At 32.2% G+C, this 10,783-nt stretch overlaps 1 protein-coding gene and 1 long non-coding RNA gene across 3 annotated transcripts; one reads left to right on the top strand and one right to left on the bottom strand.

Moving 5' to 3' along the window:
• Positions 1-1,199: 1,199 nt before the first annotated feature.
• LOC123211107 lies at positions 1,200-5,659 on the bottom strand. Of its 2 annotated transcripts, none has more exons than XR_006501337.1 (5): positions 5,602-5,659; positions 5,443-5,502; positions 2,835-4,471; positions 1,557-1,960; positions 1,200-1,470 (listed from the first exon to the last, which is right to left on the bottom strand). It is a non-coding gene; the product is annotated as an uncharacterized LOC123211107 (long non-coding RNA). The 2 variants fall into 2 exon arrangements; XR_006501338.1 differs by having other exon boundaries at positions 2,835-4,597; positions 5,602-5,652.
• Positions 5,660-8,284: 2,625 nt separating this feature from the next.
• LOC123212254 (monothiol glutaredoxin-S5-like) lies at positions 8,285-8,831 on the top strand. The gene has a single exon (XM_044631342.1). It carries the CDS (start codon positions 8,378-8,380, stop codon positions 8,684-8,686), a length of 309 nt encoding a protein of 102 aa, XP_044487277.1. The 5' UTR covers positions 8,285-8,377; the 3' UTR covers positions 8,687-8,831.
• The last annotated feature ends 1,952 nt before the right edge of the window (positions 8,832-10,783 follow it).

Here is a 10,783-nt window from a genome sequence, read left to right as displayed (position 1 = left end):
GCAATTTCATTTACTGTATGTGAAGCCATGTTGTTAAGAAATCTTCCAGCAAGTCTGAATCACACACAAGAGGGATCTACATTGATACATGTTGACAACATATCAGCAATTAAACTTTCAAAGAATCCCACTCAACATGGAAGAAGCAAACATATTGATACTCGTTTTCATTTTCTCAGAGATCATGTGAGGCAAAAGACAGTTGAGCTGGTGTATTGTCATACAGAGGAACAAATAGCAGATATCTTCACTAAGCCACTGTCATTCGAAGTCTTTATCAGATTGAGAACGTTGCTTTGGATGAAGGCCTTTTGATTTGAAGGGGAATGTTGGAAGTAACAAATCAGAAGATATTTTTTGTGTGCACGTGATAAAGACCAAGTCTTCAAAATAACAGCAAAACCGAGTCTTCAGTTGGCTACTCTGTTTTTTCTACCTACTTCCCTGTTATCTCTACCATTTATTTAGGCTTGTTTTTGTATTCTGTTTGTTATCATCTGTTAGTTGCACAACTCTTCTATAAAAAAAGTCATTGATCAAATAATGATGTATGAGTTCGTATTTTGTTGAGTAATAAATCATTAGTTCTCAAGTTCTTTGTTTAACTTCTTTCTTTAAAAATTAAACATCAACAAAACTAACACAAGTGAATGGTAAACATTCTTTATATATAATAAAATTCATGAAGTGTTATACATTCCGATGTGCATCGGAGATGGGAAAGACTAACATAGCTTACGGATTTATCCAAGTGTCACACAGAAACACTAGGGAATGATCTACTTGTGAAACCGTACATTGCGCCTCTTCTAAAGCCTCACTCATTAACTCATGTGGGTTGTCTACCAAATCTGCCTTAATGGCATTCAAAAAAGTGCAATTAGAAACTTAGAAATCTGATCGAAGATTTTAATTAGCAAATTAATGACAGCAAACAGCTAAATAATCAATTATTTGCAACAAGGTATTGCAGAAGCAGACTCCGAAAATACCACCACCCCTTCTCCAGGAGCAACAATTGGACTACTTTTAATTAATATATAATTGGATTGCTACTCTTGACCAAAATCAAATAAAGAGGGAAGCTCAAACACACAAAGCAAGCAAAATGTTTTGGGCAGAATCCCTGGAAGCAATTTCATTTCCTAGTAATCGAATTAGCATAGTAAAAATCAATCATATGCGACTGTTGATCGGATGCAAAGTAAAATCTCAGTTCATGATTTAGACTACTTCTAAAAGAATAAGAATCAATCAAATGTACATGTTCATCGAAACAACGAAGACTAAAATGAAAGAAAAATCCAGCACCACAATTTCTAACAAAAACAACAGTATATCATTTGTCAGTTCAGTTTACAAAACTAAAAAGACTGATAATCCTATTTCTCTGCCTCACTGAGGCATGCAAACTCAACTTCTGAATCCCCCCCGCCACTGTCTGCCTAGGCTGTTTTTGCTTGTCAGTTTCTGCATAATTAGCCAAACATAACTTAGATGCAGTTTTATTATACTGATAAGATTGAAAAAAAATAAAGCTATGAGAAAGTGTTTACCTATCTGCCACTCAAGGCTTATCGTGGTCTAGATACACTATCAATATCATAGAGTAAGCCACAGCAGGGTCCACGTATCTGCAGTTTACCATTAAGACGATTATGGGTATTGGGTCGTGTATGCGCAAAGTTACTTTTATGATAAAAAGTACAAGTGGGAAAGGGAAACCTTGCATGTTGTTGTCGTTAAACAAGGAAAGTAATACATCCAATTCACTTACAGTTTGTCAATTGCTATTTGATCGAATCTCCTGGCTTCCAACAGGTCTTGAACAAATCTGGTTCTAGCTACATCAACAGTAATGTTTCTGCCATACATGTCTGTAACTATCTGGTTAACATCAGAATCCAAATGCAGGATTCAATTCACATCTAAGGAGGCTGTGAAGAAGTCAGTTCTTCTTCTGTGGACAAAATTTAGCATGTTACGTATGGTTCTCCAATCCATATCTAGCAAATGAACAGGTAAATTCATTGATTAAACTAAGTTTATACTTGAAATAATGAAACTAATTTGTTAGATTCACCTAAAAAGAAATATGAACTTTTCTTGATTTGTCAAACAAACATTTGAGTATAGATGAATAGAAATTTCACTATTGTGTTGAAAGTATATTGTCTGTCTCACTAAATCTTGCAAAATGCATTGAAAACAATAGTTAGACTTAGATTAAGGGATGACAATAGTCCTATCATTGAGCTATCAATCGTTGCACTAAATAAGTCAAGAATAAGCAAGTGAATGTGAGTTACAAACTCATACTCTCTTGTTTGAACACCCACCTTTGCTTCTTAAACTACCCTTTTGGGATAAAAAATTCAAAGTAACAAAAATAGTGTATTTTTGTTAGATACTTCTTAAGTAACAAAATCCACCATGAAATTATTCAATATAGAAAGAGACTTTTAATGAACAGAAGGGTACACCCATCCATACATTAATCCATTAAGTCAAGTTTGAACTCAAACCAAACAACTTAAATACATTCCAGGGAGAAGTGAAAAGAATAATAACAGAAAACTATGCTGTTAAAGAAAATGGTGCTTTGGGGGATGAAAATCCAAGAGATGCTATATGTGAGGTTTCTAGCTCAGTTTCAAGAAACCGTACGTTCATCTAAAGAAAGATGCAACGACATGCAGAGAAAGGAATCTGATGGTTAAAGACAGATTCACACACATGCAGAGAAAAGGAGCTAATGGTTCAACAACATACAGATTGTACAGAGAAGCTTTCTGAAAATTATGAACAAAAACAAGTGAAAATGGGTCAAGAACCTTTTCTGATATTGCGACTGTGGTTGATAAAGATCTTTGAAACTTTAATTGCTCTAAAGTGAAGAACAAGCGCTTCTCCAAGAAGATCTTGCGACAGTTGTTGATTCTGAGATTTCAACTGGCTTACCAAATTTCAAAGTACTCCAGATTCTGAGAGTATTAGTTTATATACTTAGAGAAAGTGAAAGAAGCAGGAAATTAGGGTAGTTGCTTCAGTTTTTCTGATATAACTACAATCTGACTTGGAGTATAACTAAGAAAATTTTCATTTTTTTTTCACAAATCTATGTTTTCATAAAGTGAATTAGATAAGATATTTGGATGTACTCAATTATTCTTCAATGATACTGAGAACTTTCCCAGTTTCTGCAATTCGGCTTCGATGTTCCTTTCATCTAGAGGTTTTCCAATTATTGGATTAAAGACCAAATGGTAGCTATTGTCCTTATTGCACCATCAAATTACTGATTTCTACTTCCATCCATGTCTCTAGTGACAGGAACCGTCCCAACTCTCTAACCCTATAACACCCAAACACTCTTATGGGAACTTAGGAGATCGAGACGCATCCTGTAAAATTTTTTAAATCTTCTGCAACACACATATCTATAACACTTAATTTTTAATTTTTGTTTTTAACATCATGTCTAGGTGTCTAGCCTTACCATAATTATATAGCAAAATAACAACCTGATTTCAAATTCAAAACATAAAATAAGCTTTTAATTAGGCCTCCGGCCTCATCATATGCATAACAAAATTTTTTTTACATCTTGATTTCCACTCTAAATCATGAAAATAGATTAACTAGGCCTCCGACCTTCAAGGTTTCATAAGTTTCTCAAAGAAAATCCAAATATATGTATGCAACCTGGGACACCTATTGAAAATGCTATATTGTGGCACAACCTTGGGCAAAGTCATTGCTCGACACGGTCCTGGAGATGTCCTGGAGGGCAAAATTCTATAAAGGTGAGCTAAAAGCTCAGTGAGTGGGCAGTTTATAAAACATTGTTGCATACACATATATATCCATAAAAATATGCAAGAGTTTATAATATTAACCTATTCGAAGATATTTAATCTCTAAGGAAATAATTAGAAACATCACCACTAAAATAAAATCATTTACTGCTAATAATTAAGATAAATCAGGAATATCGCACTTGAACTAATTATTGCAATTCTTTTTGAATGAACACATAACCTCTCAAAATATTTCAAAAGTTGCATTTACCAATAAACAAAATTCATGACTGCATTCAAATATATTTTTCTTTATATGGTAACACACTTATGACAATGAGGTTGCCAACAATTCCTATGCATACTCAATATTCTGAATAAATTTAAGGAACACACATTGCACGAGTGATAAAATTATGCTTAGGAAATATTATCTTTAAAAACAAGATCTGGTTGTCAACAACTTATATTTTTATTTTCTTTATTTATTTCTGAACCTCTCTCCAATACAATAACTTAATCTATACACACTACTAATATTCTCAAGAAGAAATCTGTCATACCCGATGAATGTCCCCAACACAGGTAGAGCGAGAAAGAACTGTCATATCTGAGATGCTGAATCTTACTTGGGTAGAACGATTGAAATCTGTCATGTCTGGGGTAAAATACTACACAGGCAGAACAACTTAAAATCTGTCATACCTGGCATAAAATATTTCGCAGGCATAGCAACTAACATCTGTCATGCCTGACGTGAAATATTACGCAGGCAGAGCAACTGAAAATCTGTCTACCTGGCATAAAATATTGCACAGGCAGAGCAACTGATCACCAGATATGCAACAACATAATTCTCTTAATACCATATTCATAATTTAGTAACTCAATAATAAAATCTTAGAATAATCATCATCAGGTAACCACGACCTCGCTATAGTAAATTAACTATATTAAATTCTACATCCCACTACAATACCAATTTGGTAGCATTCAACAATATAGTCATATCCATCATTGAATTAAGGTTTCTTTAACTCTACCGTTATACACTCATTAATACATAAATTATTTAGTAACTTTAGTCATCCATAAACTGGATTTAAATCACCTTCAACTCTACACGCTCACAACCTCAATTCAAATAACATTTAGCAATTTTAAGCCCCTATAGAACTGTATTTAAATATTTTTCAGTTCTACAGCTATATACAACGTCAAATCAATTAACATTAAAAACTTTCAGCCACCTGTAGAACTGAATTAAATACTTTCAACTTTAAAGCTACACAAACATTAAATCAATTAACATTAAACAAATCTCAATCACCTGTAGAATTCTTTAAATGCCTTTCAACTCTACAGCTACTCAACATCAATAATTAAATATTCAGAATTTCAACCAACCATTTCTGAACTAATTGACTTTTGCTCGCAGCCACACATATGGCTTCAATTAATTTAACATTCAAATTTACAATAATACACAACATTGAATTTAAGTTGTCTTTACAGTTACCCAAAATCAAAATCAACAACATGCATAATAAAATTTATAATACCATTCATCAAGGATTGAAAACAAAAACATAAGTTGCATGATTTTAAAAAAAATATAGTTCAAGGTTGGTTTCCCACTCACAATTTGAGTAGATCCAAAACTGATGCTGGAAATTCTTTATGAATTTTCCTCTTTCTTCACCTATTCATACAAATTTGAAGCAACATAGTTAAAATTTGGAAATCCCCAATTTGAATAGTGATTTCGAACCCTATAATTTATAAGATGAAAATTTGATACCTTATCCTTATTTTCCTATCAATTTCCTCTTCTCCTTCTTCTTCTTTCTTTTTCTTTCCCTCCTTTTTTTCTCTCTTTTTCTTTTTCCTTTCTTTTTTTCTCTCCTTTTCTCTCTTTTCTCTCTTCTCCCCTGCGCTTTCTGTTTTTCCTCGTGGAAGAAGGAGAAAGCTTAATGGCTTATTTACTCTTTAAACCCTATACTTACACAATATTTCTAAAACCCCATAAGTCTTCACAAATTATATTGGGCTAGACCTTCCTAATAAGCAACTTTTACCCCCATGAACAAACTTTTTTTTTTTTTTTGGGTATTTCATCTAGTCTCTACAACTGTCTATTCCTTCAGAGTATTTGATCTTAAGAGAACAGTTCCTGTGTTTTGGCCCTTGATGCTGCACATAAAGCACCACCATGTTTTTAAGATTCTGAAAACAAACTGAAAAAAAGCTGGTATAATCCCAAAGAGTTTGAAATCCTATTCTTGCATGTAGAACATAGCAGTATACAATATCTAGAGAACCGAGAACCAAGAACCAAGAACCTACTCCCAGTCCCAGGAAACCTTTCAACATGAAAAATGAAGGTGAAATCAGAATGATTAACGTTACAAGTCAACAGCCATTGGTGCACGAAGAGGTCTTTCAAAGCTTACCAAATCAATCTGTCCACACAGCCAACCACTACCTAGCTGGTAGTGTAAAGTCTGATCAGAATTCAGTGGGAGGTGTTTTATTGTGATTATACTGTATATATTTTTAATGAACCAATTCAACTCTCGTTTCAGACCATTCCGTTGGATGGCATTTTTCCCCGAAAAGGTGTACCTAGGTGCAAATTCTGTGCCTAAAACTTCTCTTAGTTTAACTTCACAAAAGCTCAGTCTCTTCCTGATCACCATCAGCATCCTCAATCTCATTCTCTTCATCTTCTTCAGGAGCATCAGGATCTACAGTGCATTAAAAACAAGTAATACTATAAACTTTGTTTTAATTTCTCAAGATTGAAGATAAGGGCAATTTAGACATCTTATCATGTAAAGTAATAAAAATGTTTAGAGCGTAAAAAATGTAATATAAATATATACGTGGACTCAAATCAAGATAAAAATTTCAATTTTTCTTTAATTAAATACTTAAAACTAGGTACACATAAACTTGTTTATATTAAGAATGATTCATATATATGAAAGATGATAAGATAATTCATGCTGCATGCATGCAATATTCGTACGTAATGGTGGTGGGTATGTGTTACGGTCAAAGTAACCCTAGAATCTGGCTCTTGGCCTCCCGTTTGGTCCAATTATAATTGTCTTATAATTTTCCTTTTTTATAAGGCAATTATAATTTTTTTGATGATGAATAATTTCTATAGATATATATATGTTGTAGGTTCATGAGACGTGACCACATGTATAAGCTGAAAATTACGAATCAATGAAGAATATAAATCTATACAGGATACGCATATCTTGACGTATGTTACAATCAGAATACCCAAGATTCCAACCGGTGACGAAAAGCTAGAAAAAAAGGTGAATTAGCTTTTTCATTTATTGGATTTTTCTAGAGGTGGCATCTTTCTCAAGCTTTTTTTTTTTTTAATTTTTAAATAAAAAATAATCATATAAAATATAATTACTGAAGAAAAAGTAGAAAATATATTAATTTGTTAATCGAACGCTTACTTTTTTATTAATAAAATAATATGCATATTTTTTATTGTATTTCAAATTATATTCACAACATACAATGGTTTGCCTTTCATATAGGGTGATATAGTAAACAAGAATAGTCTTAGTATAAAAGCACTACTATGGCTTTCTGGGTCTAATCACATAAAAACCCTACCCAACCCATTAAAGTCTCTTAATATATACACATATAAAAGTCGAATTACGTATCGTTTTATATGTAAAAAATATAGTTTTTCATGTATTATATTATATCATAAAATATGCATTCTAAAAAATAAAATAATAAAAAATTCTAATTACACATCATCATTTTGAAAAATATTACAAACACGTCTAAAAATTTAAAATTTCTCATATATACCCTTATTGCGTTATCATTTTCTCTAAAAATATATATCGATTTATATCAGTAATAAGTATTATATTATAGAACACATATAATATGATATAATATATCTATTATATCATATTACTTTGATATACATTTTAATATATATCGTCTTTTATTTGTATTGTATCATATCGTATATTATATATCATATATCATAAAATACTGATAATCATATATACAAAGTCAACAAATGAAACCAAACCCGGATTCCAAATGTTGTTACTGATTGGCTCGGCCATATAAAACCTTTTTTTTTTGTAATAAATTTCGAAATTGCATTCAAAAAAATAAACTTGGGACCAAAAAAAAAAGGGCAAACGATATTCGGTTATATATCCACATGCAATAGTCCGACAAAATAGTAATAAGCCGTACAAAGGACCATTCTCAAGCCATTTCCGTATGCATGTATAGATTCGTTGTTGATCAACTTTGTTATTCGTCTTAAATCTTTTCAGCCAATGATCGATAAAATGGAAGCCCACCGAAATATCTAGAGGAACATTCTCGTTATTTTTCACTATCAAACCACATCTTCCTTCCACCTTCAGAAATCCTATATAAAGACTTGCATGGCACCTCAATTACCTCACAACAAACCGTCAAGAGTTGTAGCAAAGCTTTCATATATTCTTCACAACCTCGCATTGCTTTCATTGATTATCTTTTTCTTTCTCTTTGAAGTTGCAATGGCATCGGTGACAAGAATGGCATCTGAGAGGCCAGTGGTGATCTTCAGCAGGAGCTCTTGCTGCATGTGCCACACCATCAAGACTTTGTTTAGTGAGTTTGGGGTGAACCCAGCGGTCTATGAGCTGGATGAGATCCCGGCTGGACGGGAGATTGAGCAGGCTCTTTCAAGGCTTGGATGCAATCCGACGGTCCCAGCCGTGTTCATTGGTGGCGAACTGGTGGGTGGAGCCAATCAAGTCATGAGTCTTCATCTTAATCGGACCTTGATCCCAATGCTAAAGCGAGCTGGAGCATTATGGGTTTGATAATTATTATATATTAACCCAACGTGCACGTCGGCTACTAATTATTACAATAATAAACATCGGGCACTAATCCTACTGAGTCTTCTGTATCTCGTACGTTATATTTCTGATAATAAAGTTGCAGATTTTTCTGCTCTATGCTGAATTTAATCCACTGCAACTCCTATTTGTTTTTGGTACTTTTAGCCTCATAAATTCTTGCGGTCGCAGGGTTATTTAGGTTAATGCAAAATTAACAAGTCCATGCGCTTAACCAGGAATTTCTATTGATTTATTCAGAATTAGAACTGCTCACATGGGCGGGGCAGAAAGGCCGAATGCCAATACGGGCTCACCCACCCATGGCCATATGCTAAATAGATTAATAATACTATATACAAAATTTTATGTAAAAATAATGATATATTATCGTATGATTAAGTATTATTTTATTTTTAATTTTTAACTATCTAATCACATCAAAACATATTGTTAAACACTATTTTAAATAGAGAAAGTTTGTGGTCCATAAACCCATTATAGAATAAAAAATGGGCCACCCAAACAGGCTTCTATATTTACTTAAAAGTGGCTTTCGCTGCCTTTGAAATGAAATTCCCTTTTCCTTGCCTAATTTTAATTTATTGGATTCTTTATACATACATACATATTCATATATACACATGGATACAGGACTGAGGAGGAAGCAACAAACTATACCATTAGTGTTGGTTCGCGTCATCTACTCGGTGGTCCAGCAAGCGAATAGAAGGCCTTACATCTGAAAATAACGAGGGAAGTGAAACTTGGCACGACCACCACTGAGTCTTTGACGACCACCACCAGAGCTTCGACTATAATAGGAACAAACTCCATTACTGACTTAACACCTCTAGCCACCTCAATTTCCTATGAGGGCTTCCATTTTTAGCGTACTCGATAAAGCTCTCCGTAAGGAAGAAGTAGTCTAGATTGAGGCAATGACAGACTTAGGATTTTTATTGAGGGGGCTCTCTCAATATCGTTATTGTTCATCAATGAATTAGCAAAAACTTTTACAAAGTCATTAAATCCTAAGTAAAGAAAATAATACAATATCAAGAAATTGAAAGAAAAAATATAACACAAACAATTTTTTACATGAAAAAACCTCTAAATGTGAAGAAAGCTCAAAAAAAAAATTTACTAAATTAAAGATAATCAAAAGTGTTTACAACTATCATAATCCACAAAAAATATTTAGAGTTGCATTACCAGAGAAAACAGTCAAACTTTAAGTTGTGTAACTCCAAATCCAACTGTAAAAATCAAAATTTTAATTATCCGGATTAAAGATCCATATATCCTTTGCATACTGGTTAAAAAATCAAGTTAGAATGTTATACTTGAATATTTGAATGTTTGAATATCGATTATTTAAAGATGAAAATAAGTTATAATGTTACAATCGAAGCTCTTTGATTTAACACAATTTTTCACTTCAATATATTCTAAGAAGGCTCAATCATATTTTCATTGTGAATTATATGAAAACTTGGGAAATTTTAGTTTATACAAAATCTCATTTCTTATTTTGAATATAACTTGGGTACTCATGTATTTTTTACATGAAAATATATATCCAAAATTTTACTTCTTATTTTAAATATGAGCAATATTATGTATACACATCTTTAATTAGGTATACAGATAATGTGTCATCATGTAATTAGGTATTTCTTTATCTTTAATTGAAAATTATTTAATTATAGAATGACATATTATTTATATACTTAAATTGTATATTACATGTATATGTGTATAGTTTTATTGTTTAAATATAACTTGGTTTGAAGGGACAAGGAAAAATAATCAACTATGAGACACAAACATACGCAATGTACACAAATTTGATTATCAGTATATATGAATAGCATTCAATAAAAAAAATAAAGACCCTAAAAAAATTGTATAAATCACTCACTAATTTAAGAATCTGCTACACAAATTTTAAGATAAAAACAATATTTATGAAACAAAACAATAAAGTAACATGAGTCTAACACTTTTCATTTTGAAAATAGGTTATGAGAAACAAGACTGAAAATTTGGAAAAGAGAAGCAAATTAAGTATTACAT

This window comes from Mangifera indica, chromosome 3 (assembly GCF_011075055.1).
Source record: "Mangifera indica cultivar Alphonso chromosome 3, CATAS_Mindica_2.1, whole genome shotgun sequence".
Lineage (NCBI taxonomy): Eukaryota > Viridiplantae > Streptophyta > Magnoliopsida > Sapindales > Anacardiaceae > Mangifera > Mangifera indica.
Note: the sequence above shows the minus strand (reverse complement) of the source record. Positions and strands in the feature narration are given on the sequence as shown.

What these genes read in the sequence shown, in the direction of transcription:
- LOC123212254 (XM_044631342.1), top strand. Translation starts at nt 8,378, where the DNA reads ATGGCATCGGTGACAAGAATGGCATCTGAGAGGCCAGTGGTGATCTTC.